Source organism: Oncorhynchus keta, chromosome 28 (genome assembly GCF_023373465.1).
Source record: "Oncorhynchus keta strain PuntledgeMale-10-30-2019 chromosome 28, Oket_V2, whole genome shotgun sequence".
Classification (NCBI taxonomy): domain Eukaryota; kingdom Metazoa; phylum Chordata; class Actinopteri; order Salmoniformes; family Salmonidae; genus Oncorhynchus; species Oncorhynchus keta.
The window spans coordinates 38,449,263-38,465,724 of NC_068448.1; the positions used below are offsets into that span (position 1 = coordinate 38,449,263).

At 43.2% G+C, this 16,462-nt stretch overlaps 1 protein-coding gene across 5 annotated transcripts in view; it reads left to right on the forward strand.

The window, feature by feature from the left end:
• Positions 1–16,462, forward strand: part of LOC118361278 (ephrin type-B receptor 2-like) — a 61,779-nt gene that overhangs the window by 24,295 nt on the left and 21,022 nt on the right. For all 5 annotated transcript variants that reach the window (XM_035741096.2, XM_035741100.2, XM_035741098.2 and 2 more), the window contains exons 2-3: positions 8,810–8,874; positions 9,544–10,228. In XM_035741096.2, the coding sequence (XP_035596989.1) occupies positions 8,810–8,874; positions 9,544–10,228 (750 nt within the window). The remainder of the gene's footprint in view (positions 1–8,809; positions 8,875–9,543; positions 10,229–16,462) is intronic.

The following is a 16,462-nucleotide window of genomic DNA, read 5'->3' on the forward strand; positions in this document are numbered from 1 at the left end:
CTCCATGGCGTCTCCAGACTCTGTCACGTGCTCAGTGTGAACCTGCTTTCATCTGTGAAGAGCACAGGGCGCCAGTGGCGAATTTTCCAATCTTGGTGTTTTCTGGCAAATGCCAAACGTCCTGCACGGTGTTGGGCTGTAAGCACGACCCCCACCTGTGGACTTCGGGCCCTCATACCACCCTCATGGACTCTGTTTCTGACCGTTTGAGCAGACACATGCACATTTGCACAAAGGCGGAGGTAGCGGTCCTGCTGCAGGGTTGTTGCCCTCCTACGGCCTCCTCCACATCTCCTGATGTATTGGCCTGTCTCCTGGTAGCGCCTCCATGCTCTGGACACTACGCTGACAGACACAGCAAACCTTCTTGCCACAGCTCACATTGATGTGCCATCCTGGATGAGCTGCACTACCTGAGCCATTTGTGTGGGTTGTAGACTCCGTCTCATGCTACCAGTAGCGTGAAAGCACCGCCAGCATTCAAAAGTAACCAAAACATCAGCCAGGAAGCATAGGAACTGAGAAGTGGTCTGGTCACCACCTGCAGAACCACTCCTTTATTGGGGGTGTCTTGCTAATTGCCTATAATTTCCACCTGTTGTCTATTCCATTTGCACAACAGCATGTTAAATGTATTGTCAATCAGTGTTGCTTCCTAAGTGGACAGTTTGATTTCACAGAAGTGTGATTGACTTGGAGTTACATTGTGTTGTTTAAGTGTTCCCTTTATTTTTTTGAGCAGTGTATGATTCTCAATCAGAGACAACGATATACAGCTGCCTCTGATTGAGAACCACACCCGGCCAAACACAAAGAAATAGAAAACATAGAAATAAAGAAACTAGAATGCCCACCCTAGTCACACTGTGGCCTTAACAAAATAGATAATAAAAGCCTCTCTATGGCCAGGGCGTGACAGAAATGCTTGTGTTCCTAACTCCAACAGTGCAGTAGTATTTAACAATTCACAACAATACACATACATCTAAAAGTAAAATAATGGAATTAAGAAATATATAAATATTAGCAAGAGCAATGTCAGAGTGGCACATATGAGATGAGTAAGGCGGTATGTAAACATTATTAAAGTGACTAACTAGTGTTCCATTATTAAAGTGACCAGTGATTCCAAGTCTATGTATATAGGGCAGCAGCCTCTAAGGGGCAGGGTTGCGTAATTTAACGTAATATCTTATGTTGTTCTTGTCTATAACTGTTCTGTACTTTGTCATGTATTTGTATGTTTTATGTGGACCCCCGTAAGAGTATCTGCTGCATCTGCAGTAGCTGATGGGGATCCTAATAAACTCAACTAAACCTGAAAACACATTAATTTCAATTCAATTTAATATTCATGTGCAAAATTACTATCATTTGTAAAAATGTGACATTAGTCCTCGTTTAACAATGCTTACCTGCCAATGAACGCCACTGAAGCAGACCTAAAGTCATTTTTGTAATATTGTTGAGATGAGTAAAAATGCCATTCTAATATGGCATTGCTATTATGACACTTTCAACCGCCTGGTAGAGCTCTGTTACATTTTCGAGACAACCTCTTTATCGCGTACAGTATTTATAATACTCAGCTTTAATATAGCGTTCCATGTGTCGTGTGTGACAAGATCTCTGCGACATACTGTGCACACTCGGTTGGGCTCAAGCAGAAACTGAAGTGCTTTGATGACATGTCTAGGCACGAAAGGAGGGCATCATGCAGTAACTAATGTCACCCCCCTTCCCTTTGTCCCCTGTTGCAGCTACAGTACATCAGATCGTGCATGCCTTGCATTTTGAGCCTTGTTGTGCGTTAGTTTGAGCCTACTGTATGACTTGGAGAGCTGGAGCTAGTATCCACATAGACCCAATTCTTTCCCTTCTCTGTGCTTTCCACTCAGACTTGCTCCCCTCCCAATCCCTCTAGGCTCAGTCCATGGGAATTCTTAGCGGGTCACTGCTCCCGGCCTCTTTATTCCCGTTCAGCGGCAGCACCAACACCTGGCTCGCCCTCCCTCACAGCTACTCATTAATCCACACTGATACTAACAGGAACTGATCACCCGAAAAATTGCCCAATTTGGAGACCAATCATTTTGTCTGAACTTGACTATAAAATGCCTACTGTTGTAATGCCGTATACATTATGTCATTCAGCCTCTATGGTCAGTTGATAATGGGGATGAATCATGTGGTTATTCCACTGTGTTTACTGCCTCTCTACGACAGGTGGCTTACATGAAACTGGAATCATCGGCCATTATGGTTCTGTAATTGGCTCATTATAGCATACTTCCCTAGAGATTGTATATGGCTCAGACTCCCCTAAGTATTTAAGGATTCTTTCAGAGGTGACATGCAATTGACTTGAATTAAATTGAATATTTGTGGTAATGTAATTGACACAGACACATAGTAATGGTTCATATTTGTCTAGTTTAATAGAGATTATTGGTCATTTTCCCAGATGTTTGCTGACATGTTGCTGTCATTTTAATTGTTTAATTTGTTAAGAGATGCTTTCTTTTGGAGAACAATGTTGGTCCCAGAGTATTTGCATGGTAGTTACATATTGAATAGAATAGGTCATTGTGCATACTGTAGTTCAACAAGTGCTCAGGACCTGCTGGCATCACACTTTTGTTATTGTGGGCATTACGATGCAGTTAGCTAGCTGGCTTGTTGTTAAATGTCATGACCGAGCACTCTGAGCTGGCTTTGCTTGGCAGCCAGAAGGTTTGCACCTCACTTTGCCTCTGTGTTTTCACTGAAATCAAATAGGCTAGTACAGTAGGTGGTTAGCTGGGTACATATTGATTCACACGTAATGTCTAAGTAAGAATCCTGAATCTTACTACACCGGCTCTGACGCTCGTCGGCTCTGGCAGGTCTTGCAAACTATTACGGACTACAAAGGGAAACCCAGCCACAAGCTGACCAGTGATGCGAGCCTACCAGACGGGCTAAATTCCTTTTATGCTTGCTTTGAGGCAAGCATTTCTAAAGCATGCATGAGAGCACCAGCTGTTCCGGACGACTGTGTGATCACGCTCTCCGTAGCCGATGTGAGCAAGACCTTTAAACAGGGCAACATTCACAAGCCCGCTGGGCCAGACTGGTTACCAGAACATGTACTCAGAGCATGCGCGGACCAGCAAAGTGTCTTTGCTGACATTTTCAACCTCTCCCTGACCGAGTCTGTAATACCTCTCAAACATACCACCATAGTCCCTGTGCCCAAGAGAGTGAAGGTAACCTGCCTAAATGACTACCGCCCATAGCACTCACGTCGGTAGCCATGAAGTGCTTTGAAAGGCTGGTCATGGCTCACATCAATACCATCATCCCGAAAACATTAGACCCACTCCAATTTGCATACTGCCCCAACAGATCCAAAGATGACGCAATCTCAATCCCACTCCACACTGCCCTTTCCCACCTGGACAAAAGGCACACCTATGTGAGAATGCTGTTCATTGACTACAGTGCAGCATTCAACACTATAGTGCCCACAAAGCTCATCACTAAGCTAAGGACCCTGGGATTAAACACCTCCCTCTGCAACTGGCTCCTGGACTTCCTGATAGGCCGCCCCGAGATGGGAAGGGTAGGCAACAACACATCTGCCACACTGATCCTCAACACGGGTGCCCCTCAGGGGTGCGTGCTTAGTACCCTCCTGTACTCCCAGTTTACCCACGACTGCGTGGCCAAGCACCATCATCAAGTTTGCTGACGATATAGTGGTGGTAGGCCTGATCACCAACAACGACGAGACAGCCTACAGAGGGTAGTGCGTACAGCCCAGTACGTCACTGGGGCCAAGCTTTCTGCCATCCATGAGCTATATCCAGTGGGGCAAAAAAGTATTTAGTCAGCCACCAATTGTGCAAGTTCTCCCACTTAAAAAGATGAGAGAGGCCTGTAATTTACATCATATGTACACTTCAACTACGACAGACAAAATGAGAAAAGAAATACCAGAAAATCACATTGTAGGATTTTTAATGAATTTATTTGCAAATTATGGTGGAAAATAAGTATTTGGTCACCTACAAACAAGCAAGATTTCTGGCTCTCACAGACCTGTAACTTCTTCTTTAAGAGGCTCCACTGTCCTCCACTCATTACCTGTATTAATGGCACCTGTTTGAACTTGTTATCAGTATAAAAGACACCTGTCCACAACCTCAAACAGTCACACTCCAAACTCCACTATGGCCAAGACCAAAGAGCTGTCAAAGGACACCAGAAACAAAATTGTAGACCTGCACCAGGCTGGGAAGACTGAATCTGCAATAGGTAAGCAGCTTGGTTTGAAGAAATCAACTGTGGGAGCAATTATTAGGAAATGGAAGACATACAAGACCATTGATAATCTCCCTCGATCTGGGGCTCCACGCAAGATCTCACCCCGTGGGGTCAAAATTATCACAAGAACGGTGAGCAAAAATCCTAGAACCACACGGGGGGACCTAGTGAATGACCTGCAGAGAACTGGGACCAAAGTAACAAAGCCTACCATCAATAACACACTACGCCGCCAGGGACTCAAATCCTGCAGTGCCAGACGTGTCCCCCTGCTTAAGCCAGTACATGTCCAGGCCCGTCTGAAGTTTGCTAGGGAGCATTTGGATGATCCAGAAGAAGATTGGGAAAATGTCATATGGTCAGATGAAACCAAAATATAACTTTTTGGTAAAAACTCAACTCGTTGTGTTTGGAGGACAAAGAATGCTGAGTTGCATCCAAAGAACACCATACCTACTGTGAAGCATGGGGGTGGAAACATCATGCTTTGGGGCTGTTTTTCTGCAAAGGGACCAGGACGACTGATCAGTGTAAAGCAAAGAATGAATGGGACCATGTATCGTGAGATTTTGAGTGAAAACCTCCTTCCATCAGCAAGGGCATTGAAGATTAAACGTGGCTGGGTCTTTCAGCATGACAATGATCCCAAACACACCGCCCGGGCAACGAAGGAGTGGCTTCGAAAGAAGCATTTCAAGGTCCTGGAGTCGCCTAGCCAGTCTCCAGATCTTAACCCCATAGAAAATCTTTGGAGGGAGTTGAAAGTCTGTGTTGCCCAGCAACAGCCCCAAAACACCACTGCTCTAGAGGAAATCTGCATGGAGGAATGGGCCAAAATACCAGCAACAGTGTGTGAAAACCTTGTGAAGACTTACAGAAAATGTTTGACGTCTGTCATTGCCAACAAAGGGTATATAACAAAGTAATGAGAAACTTTTGTTATTGACCAAATACTTATTTTCCACCATAATTTGCAAATAAATTCATAAAAAATCCTACAATGTGATTTTCTGGATTTTTTTTCTCATTTTGTCTGTCATAGTTGAAGTGTACCTATGATGAAAATTACAGGCCTCTCTCATATTTTTAAGTGGGAGAACGTGCACAATTGGTGGCTGACTAAATACTTTTTTGCCCCACTGTACTAGGCGGTGTCAGAGGAAGGATATCATACTTGAGTAAAAGTAAAGATACCGAAATAGAAAATGACTCAAGTAAAAGTGAAAGTCATCCAGTAAAATACTACTTGAATAAAAGTCTAAAATCATTCCCGAGCTTGCTGCTACGCCACCATGTCTGAGTCAATGACTGATTTCAACTGTATTCCTACACTTTGCACTTCAAAATAAATCTCAGCTAGTTATCTATTTTATTTATCATAGTGATTCAGGAGTAACATTAAAACAGAATCATATTCCCCACCAACATTAGACAACTATACAGAAAACCCTCAAAATACCAAAACAAGTATATGAAGTCAATGATGAGAGAATTTGATATTAATATTATGAGATGGAGATTAACTAAAATAGCAGTGCAGATGGTACTCTTTTGCTAAGTGTAGAGATGTATTATAGGTAATGATTATGTAGGGGACTTCTGAGAATGGTACAGACGTATTCGGTACCAGGTAATCATGTCAAATGTAATCATATTGTCATTGATTAAAGAGTTTTACATTATTTTAACTGAACAGCGTCCCACTTACCTTAAAACCCCCATACCAATTAATAACTTTACAAACTCTGGTTTGGGACACCTGGGAACACCACGTGATGTCCTGATGACTGGTGAAACAAATGTCTTGAGATCATCTTACAAACGTCCTAACATGGTCCTCAATGACATGGTTCTCAATGACCTACACAAAGGTCCCCCAAAGTTCCATTGGGATCATCATGCGACATCCTAATGACTAGTAAAAGTAAAGTCCTGAGAACTTCCTATAAAAATGTTGACATGGTCCTGAGTGACGTTCTGGTAACTTGCAGGGAACTACACAAAGGTCCCCCAGAGAACGTTACATTGGCTCCATCACACGGCGTCCTGATGACAGATTTATTTTATTTGATTGGGAACGTACTGAAAACGTCTTTAGGGTAATCGCCAGAACAAACTGGAAACAATACAAAAACCTCCAGGGGACCATGAAAGTACATTATAAGAGCATCCTAAAATCGTCCCTGGGGACGTCCCCAGAACAAACCGGTAACTAGACAAAATCTCCACAGGACCATGTCCATGACACAACTTCCTGAGAGTGTCCTATAAATGTCCCTGGGGACATCCCCGGAACAAACTGGGAAAAAGCACAACAGGGAAGGGGAAAAGGGAAGAAAAATGTCCCTACCATTTAAACCCACACACATTAAAACCTCACCACTCTTCCACTACTTGGCCCTATCTGATCCTACACCAGGCCGACAGCCTGGGAGGACGGGACACTGTCGTTCAACACCTTCAAACTCCTCTGCAGCAAAATCTCATCCACCCAAAAGTACTTCTCTGCACCTGCCACCACAACATCTTTTTTTCTGTGATTATGTCCCGAGGATAACGTCATGTTTAACGTTCCTAGGACGTTCTGAGAACTGGGAGGGTCAGCCACGGCCTCTTCCCTTTCCGCAACCTATGGTGGGACAAATCAATCCAATAATCCATTTCTATTTATGTATAATTCTTACATCGACAATAACCTAGCCTAGATCCCAAAGACCAATCAGCAGCACCGTGGCAAGGAAAAACTCCCGAGATGGAAAAAATCTGTAGAGGAAAAAATATTCAGAAGTTCATCTGATAGTGGGTATCATGATGTACTGAACAGTTGAAGACAGATGTTTACTATTTTTTTAATTTTTTTATTTATTTTACCTTTATTTAACCAGGCAAGTCAGTTAAGAACATATTCTTATTTTCAATGACGGCCTGGGAACAGTGGGTTAACTGCCTGTTCAGGGGCAGAATGACAGATTTGTACCTTGTCAGCTCAGGGGTTTGAACTCGCAACCTTCCGGTGACTAGTCCAACGCTCTAACCACTAGGCTACGCTGCCGCCCTAGAGAGAGCATTGGGGGCTGTTTTTTTCCAGACCATGCGACCTGACTGGGGACAAATTGATAGGGAAATGTAAAAGCAGGAGATTTTCCTGCTCGAGTTGTGTGGTTGCCGGTGGGAAATCATGGCCCTTGCAATGGCGAGTGTTAATTCTCTAGGGTGGAAGACAGTGTTGCAGTGTCCCTGTGGACCAGACGTTGATGCTATTGGCTTTCCACAAGTCTTTGTTCTCAACTGCAGATGTGAGGGTACCAGGCAGTGTGTTATCATGAGAAATACACTCGATAAACAACTAACCCTTATTCTAATCCTTTCCCCCCAAGTATGGTTTCCATCCAGGTCCATTTTTATAGAGACAGAATTGTGCTCAGTCTACATAATCAGGGTCCAACCTATGTTTTACCACTGTATGAGTAGGTTGAGGCCTGTCCCCCTTCCTGTATTCCCTACCAGCATATAAGGCTTAAATATACTTGTTCGTACCATCTCTCCACTCAGCAGCACTTCACTGATAGGACCCTGTGAATAATTTAAAATGTGTCAGTCTACACAGACAGAGTGGGGAAGACTTACAGCCTACTTGCCCTTCCATTTCTGGTGGGGGTGGTGAGAGGAGAGATTATGGGCTTCACTGTGTGCGTGCGTGTGTGTCCGGATACTGAAGAGCGGGAGAAAGAGAGAGAGAGAGACAGCAGATGTCACCAGGCAGAGTCATTCACTACCGTTCCTCCTGTATTAAGTGTGGTTGAGGTGCAGCAGAGTGTCACTGTGCCCCCTTAGCGTAACTCTGCACACAGACCATCACTGAAACAACACAAAGCAGAGGCACGGGTCATAACACAATACTTCTACGATATCACTCTACACCAAGTCGACAAAAGTGTGTTATGATCATAATTGTGCAATTCTGTTCAGACCGTGTTAGGAGTATCATGATTAACCAATAGAGCTGTCACGACTGCATCCTGGCAACATTTTAAGTGACGGAGTGTACTGATGTGTATAGTGTATGTAGTTTACAGATGAATCATTGATCGCTCATGAACCTGTATTTATTGTCTGCATATGCCCATCTCTATGTTTGATTGTGTATGCACAGAGCTAACATTTCCCCTTGGGGATAATACAGTTATTATCTAATCTATTTAGAGAGATGTACAGGTGTAGTAGACTCCATATATAACACTAAGAACAGAGGGAAGAGAAGGCAACATTGTTGCAACCCTCTAGCGATAATGATGAACGTACATATGTGGCTAGAGAAACACTTTTTTTACATTTTTTTTATCCTCGTTTTGACGTTGGTCAGTCATACACAGTTAATACTATTCTCTCACCACAATATTTCACAATGACAGTAACATGTGTCTTGCTGTCTTCGTTGCCCTGTTTTGCAGTTGTGATTTTTTAATACCACATGAACTTGTTCATCTTGATTTCCCTGTAGAAATACTCATGGACTCTACGACGGCAACAGCAGAGCTGGGATGGACTATCTATCCAGCATTGGGGGTGAGTAGAACAAAGCATCTCATTATATGACACACCATTTTGTAAACTTTTAAAACTTTTTGTCATTTTGCAGAACCGTCTCTAGCTGCAGCACCATGAGACGCCCAATTTAGAGCAACAGCAAAAGCATATATCAGGAATAAGTACCCCTATTCGTTTACCATGTTCATACGGCATTGTTGTTCGGAATACAATTAGGGGCAGCAATATATCCGGTCATAGGTTGCAAAAGGCCCCAAAACAGCATGTGTGAACCTCCCCCCCCTGTTGTAGTTGGTTAGAGTTAATAATTGATTTCATAAAATAAACTTCTAAGCAAAGTGAATTGGGGGAAATTTGCCTACGTGTGCCTTTCATGTAAAATGTAAAAGTGGGAGCTGTCTGAGGAATTGCGATGTTGTTTTGTTAACTCTGCTGAAGGAAGATTGCCCTGTCATACTGAAATCAATAATTCATTAAGTGTGTGATGCCAGGAAGATAAACAGTGTGAAAGCTGTGAGCCAAGTGATACATCAACTGAATCTTATTGCACGTTTATTTTGACATTAACCATGATATGGGTTCTTTGTTTTTTTTTAAGACCAGTAATCAAAGTAATTCAAATAATATGATGACTTTTCACTGGTCATGGATGTTAAACTGACCTCTTGCTCTGTCTGTCCCTGGCAGTGGGAGGAGGTGAGTGGCTACGATGAGAATATGAATACCATCCGCACCTACCAGGTGTGCAATGTCTTTGACAACAACCAGAACAACTGGGTCCGCACCAAGTTCATCCGCCGGCGCGGCGCCCAGCGCATCCACGTGGAGATTAAGTTCTCGGTGCGCGACTGCAGCTCCATCCCCAGCGTCCCCGGCTCCTGTAAAGAGACATTTAACCTGTACTACTACGAGACAGACTCGGACACGGCCAATAAGGTGTCCCCGGCCTGGATGGAAAACCCCTGGATTAAAGTGGACACCATCGCAGCCGACGAGAGCTTCTCCCAGGTGGACCTGGGCAGCCGGGTGATGAAAATCAACAGGGAGGTACGGAGCTTCGGCCCAGTGTCACGCCAGGGTTTCTACCTGGCATTCCAGGACTACGGCAGCTGCATGTCGCTCATCGCCGTGCGCGTCTTCTACAGGAAGTGCCCCCGCGTGGTCGAGAATGGCGCTGTGTTCCCTGAGACCCTGTCGGGGGCGGAGAGCACCTCCCTGGTGGCGGCGCGGGGTGTGTGTGTGCCCAATGGGGAGGAGGTGGATGTGCCCATCAAGCTCTACTGTAACGGGGACGGGGAGTGGATGGTGCCCATTGGGCGCTGTATGTGCAAGGCTGGGCACGAGGCGGTGGAGAACGGCACGGTGTGTCGAGGTGAGAGCTGCTGATATAATGTGTTTACTACTACTGTGGACTGTTTTGCCTTGGGGTAATTGACTTATTGAGATTAGTGATAAGCCAGAGGATAGAGACTTGAACAGATGTAGGATCTTAATTTGGATTATAATTAATAGGAAAATCAAGTCTGAAATTTCTAAGTGGAAATTACAAACTTCAGAAGCTTTTGTACATGTCAAATGCACTACAAGTTTCAAATTTAGATCCTACATCTTTAATGCATATACCTTTGGTTTACTAACTTCCTGCAGAGTCTCTAAGGGAACGCAATTAGTGCCCGGAAAGATGGGTCAAGAATGTGCTGTAGGGGAGAGTGTTGAGGGTAATTAGAGGTGTCTTTAAACCGTAGACCTATGTCCCAGCCTTGCATTCAGCGAGATATCACTTTATGCCAAGAAAGCACTATCCTAGTGTCTTCCCTTACCCTAATGTATTTCTGTGATGAGTGAAGAAAGGAAGAGACAAGGAAAATGTCACACACACACACACACACACACACACACACACACACACACACACACACACACACACACACACACACACACACACACACACACACACACACACACACACACACACACACACAAATCCCTGGCTATTTGATTAGAAATATCAAGCACTGCTAATGAAGCCCTCAATGACCTGTTCTGCCGTGTTTCACAGTGTGAAGGTTTCTTTGGGGAGGAGGGACACTTAAATAGCCAGAGGTAGTAAATGATATCACTGAGCCTTAGTCATACTGTCACACAGCAGTGACTCCCCTATGTTGTTAAATCTGGTTTAGTCATCCAGGAAATCATTACTCAAGAGTCCATTTTGATGGTAATTTGACCACTGGATGAGGACAGTGACTTCACATCACCAGGCACCTTCATACTCACCCAGCTTTTATACAGTATAAAGCCCATAGCCGACGGATCTATTAATGACCTATGCTTCGTGGTTTATGTTAGGCATTTCATGTTAGGACAAGAAATGCCCTATGTTCTGGGGAATAATGACCTGATTAGAGAGTGCATTAGTCCCAAAGACAATCGCACAGCAAAAACTGCGTAACACTTCGACTGGCTACTCAACATGCTCTAGGGTCAAGCTCTCTAACCTCACCCCGTCTTCCTCTCTCCCATGGAGAGCAATGAATCGTGGGAGTGTAGCCCTTTGGATTCATTTCAAGCTTGCAGGGGAAAGAGGGACCTTATTGCTGTAACAAGGCATTCAATAGGTACATGCATTTGTCTAGTTGGATGAATGGACATGCAAGGTGGAGAAATGAGCAACGCTCATGCCCAGCCCACCCCAGACATTCCCCTCTTTCCAGTCATAGTTGTTGTCTTTGTGAGGAGTAAATTCACTTGTCACATATTTGTTGCTGTTATTGGTTTCTTTCATAAGATCGAAGCGAACACTCAAACTCTTGCTTGTACAAGCACCTTTTCCAAACTTCCAAAGTTAGAACCCTATCAGAAAAATGCCAGTCCCTTTTAAAAAAAAAATGTACCAACGTGCTTCAGATGGGTTTGGATTGTGCACATTGCTAAATGATTTGCTTCCTAGACAATCTTTTGTTGGGTAAACATACACGGCAGGCATGTACTCTGTCTAGTGGGGAAGCCAGAGTTATGTCCTGCAACAGTGGATGTTGTCCTCTGGGTTACGGCTTCTACTGAGCATTCAATGGTCATTGAACATAATCAGAGAGCGAGAACTCACCTGCTGCCCCCAGTGTATTCAACACCAGATTTACAACTCTTACATTGTAAATTACTCTTACATTGTAAATTACTCTTACATTGTAAATTACTCTTACATTGTCATTTTATTCTGTATAAAAAAAACAATAACATTTGTAAAGAGAGTACACTTAGTTTTATGTGAGAGATTAAATGTGCATGACTCTGTACATGTAACATAAGCAACCCCCTGTAGTATTTACCCCTCTCTCTCTCTCTCTCCACCTCCAACAGACACATGGCCCTATGTAATTCTGGGCCACACTCAGATCATTGGGACATCATGGTTCTTGCGTGTAAAAGAGTCATTTGAATCAAGCCACTGCAAATGAAGTCTTCTGAGAATAGAATTCTGGGCTATGTTAGGGCAGACCCCCAAGCTCAAGCAATTACTAACGGGTCAGGAGTCCTGGAAATGCATGAGGGGAAAAGACTGTCCTCTCAATTTACCGCCAATCCTACAAACATGGCGCATTAAACTCCCTCAGAAACCGAGTCATCCACATCCACATCTCTCTCTCCCTTTCCCTCTTCCTCTCTCTCTTTCTCTCTCTCTCTCTCCCTTTCCCTCTCCCTTTCTCTCTCTCTCTCTCTCTCTCTCTCTCTCTCTCTCTCTCTCTCTCTCTCTCTCTCTCTCTCTCTCTCTCTCTCTGTCCTCCCCCTCTCTCTCACACACAGTTGATATGTTATTTTTACTTAACCACATTGTTAAAAGATTCACAGGGTGGTGCAGAGGAGACAGAGTGGTAATGTTGTGGGCAACCTCATGTTGGATAATATTGCTTTCAGTCCGACTGCTACTCCTGAACTCAGCCTCTCTTAGACAGGTGTCTCTTCTTCATTTCTGACAGAGCCTCTTCATGCAGACTGTGTGTGCATGCATGTGTGCACACGTCTATGTGTGTGCGGGGTCCTATTTATAGCCTATATGGTCGGGAAACACAAACAGCTTCTGGCTCTAATTAGGAGAATGGCTCCGTAGAATGTTGCCGATGTTGTCAGTGTCAATACATGGCAGTGGGTTGTCTCTGCCTGCTACTGGATCAAAGTCAGGCACTGTTCACAAATTGACCTTTGCTACGTGTGTACAGATTTGTTAAGCCTTTGATAAGGCCAAAGTTAAATTCTACTGCTCCACATCAGGCTGACTCATTCTTTATTTGGTTTTGTCAAGAAGAATTGTCTCAAAGAACATGATTATTCAAGTGTTTTCAGTTTCAAATACTACTTCTGTAGTATCACATAATGTGAGCCAACTCTTGAGAGTTTCAAAGTACAAACACTTTTAAATCTATAGATAGATATAGATATTTAAAACACTTTTAAATCTATAGATATTTTATAGCGCCATGTTTGAATCTAGGGTTGGGCTGTATCCAGATGTTCATACCTTCCTTCTCTCACATCGGGATTTACAGTGTTACCGGCTTAGTACAGAAGGGGCTCTATTACCATAATGGTAACAATATTAGCACTTTGTAATATAGAATTTCCATGGAGGCTGCTAGCTAAATATGTTAAGGAGCAGAAACCAAAATACACAAATTGCAAAGACAGACCAATCAAGTTATAGTTATACATATATAGGTAGGAGCTACCGGATGTCATTTTTGGTGGGTTTGGACATTTTCAAGCAAATGTGAACGAAAGACATTGTGCAAATGAAATGAACAAGTTTGGACGCATGCTTGTCTGAAGGAAGGACAGTACTGTGCACAGACTGTTTCTCTGTGGAGTCTGGGAGTCGCTAAGGCAAGGAGCCTGCCTGCTCTGCTCGGCGAATAAGACAGGGAGAAGCAGACGGCCCAGAACAGAGAGGAGAACAAACGCAAGGAAATCAAGCTGCAGTTGCAGCTGTACAGATAACTAATTCAAAGGGCTTTGACTTCTCAAACATGGCAGAAAGCGAACACATTATGATGCCCCGTGCACCTTATTAATTCAGCCACTTACTTAGATAACTAGCAAGTTGAACTTAAGGGTCGCCTTAACTCAGAATTCTTTGTTTTTTTCACACAGATTCTTTTTTTTAAGCGCAGATCTACAATACAGATCTTCTTATTGGACATTTTTGCTCAGCATCAAACACATTTTGTGCTTCATTTGCACTTCTGCACTCGTTTGAGAATTCACAAATTGGCATTCTATCAAAAGACATCGCTTTGACTGATGTGTAGCCACTTTTCTCCAGTACTTTTCTCGGTGTAGCCAGCCTACTTTTCCCTGGTAAAATGGCAGATTAACTTTAAGCGAAACATTAGGAAATGTAGCTGGTTACATTAGTTCTGTAATAAACATTAGAAATATAATGGTCTTGTATCTCCCCTCTCGGATCAGTTTCTCGGGCGTCGGAGAATGCCAAACACAGCTGAATAGATATACACAAAAAATGACAGTTTGGATCAACCTAAAAAACTGGTCACAAGTAAATTAGTTAGGTTTTCTCAATTGAAAAATGCTACATTTGTTGAAACCAAATATATACAATTCATTGCCAACTGTTTTATTTGATTATTACCAAACCGATATTTCAAGTTGCAACCTATTTCTTTCAACACTCGTTTCCGTTTTGGTTAAACCTAATAAATAACAAATACAATACAATATATAATGTAAATACAACCCATTTTTTTTTCATCTTGTTCCAAGTTCACTTTTTAATTTGGATTTAACTATTCACATTTCTTCAATTGCGTTACAAGCTATTCAATAAATTAAAGTTGGTTCAATAACTTGAAATAATGTTTCCAAACAAATTCTTTACACAAGTCTTCCACATTTAGTAGCCACAATATCGTAACCAAGCATTGGCTACCTTAATATAGAAACCTTATCTGGCTCTTTAGTATCACATGCCAGTTGTTGTTTTTTTACCAGTATTTCCAGCATTATCCACTACTGTAGGTCTGCTACAGGTAAGACATCCTAGGAAATATTTATTTAATTGACACAAGCTGTCTCCAATCAGTCAATCAATGTCTGGTTGTGTGTGAATTTGTGGTTTGGGGGGATCGCCGAACAAGTCAGCCACACTACCTGTGTTGCCATCAGCATTGTGTCAATGTGACGTTCTACCTGCTAGACAAGACCAATCGAAATCAACCCCCCCCCCCTCATTATTTCAATTCACAGGATAGAAGATAGAATGCGTCAGCCATCGAGAATTGAACATCTACGAATCTTGAGCTTGGATGCTGTCATTGGACGTGACACAACGCGGGCAGTATAGCAGCTTTCATTGATTTCAAAGGAAGTGTTCCCTCAATGGCTGATGGCTGATGGCATTGCTGGATGCCCGATGGCTGTAGTGTAGCAGTGCCATAAGCCAGGGGAGGCGTAGCTCTATGAATCTTAATTGCGCTATGCTTATTATTTGGCAGGGAATACTTTTTGTAGATCAGTGATTCTACATCTCACTTTGCTCAAGTGAAGTTGTAGCTAAAAATGTGTAAATCAGGGGCAGTTTAAGGGAAGTGCGCCCTCATTGGGAAAACCCATTCTAGTTATTATATTTCTGTTTGGTAGGATCCAGGGGCTGGGACGACTACACTGTGGCCTGAAATATTGATATCTGAGTATCACAGATTGTGTAACTATTTATTTATTGAATGACCCCTTATTAGCGAATTGTCAAATCCTCTCTCTCCCACTTCAATCCTCCTTCCTCTCAGTCTGGGTCTAGCCATGGGCGTTCCCTGGGTCCCTCTGTCAACAGACTCTTTCTTTTGTGTCGTCACACTGGCTGTCCTTTGACTTGCCTGGGATTCCTACAGCTTCTCATTGTGGCAAGTAGAAGATAGGACAGTTAGTCAAAAGACGGTTTCGGACCTCTTGGTAAATGAGACAAAAACTAAATGAATTCAATAACAACAAGAGACAAACACTGTTTCAATACAAGAGAACAATGTAAAGTTATCCTCCGAAAAGGGTAGAAAATATACTACTGTATATATTTTTTTTCTCCCACTGTCCTGACACAGACTGGCTAAATGCACTCCAGAGTGGATGGGGATGGACTGCTACATGTCTGCCAGTGTCAGACAGTCAGAGACCACGTCCCAAATAGCACCCCATTCCCTTTGCACCACTTTTGACCAAAGCCCTATGGGCCCTGCCACCCTGGGCAAAAGTAGGGCACTATGTAGGGAATAGGTTGCCATTTTGGACACATCCAGAGAGTTGAGGAAGTGGCAGACAGGCATTTAATTACTTTCACACCATCTTGATTGGATTAGCTTGCAAAGCTGGAGGCTGCAGGAACCTTCACACACATCATTTAGCCCTTTAGAAGACACCGTACATGGTGTTGGTAGGATATTGGTTAGCAGCATTTGTTGATCGGAACAAAGGTTTCTACACATAGACATTCTCAATGTCGGCAATCATGGAGGAGAATGAATGATGGAGCGCATTAGCCGTTGGTAGTGATATGAGGATTTGGTATAGATACTCCTCTTTCTCTTTAGCCCTATTTCAACAC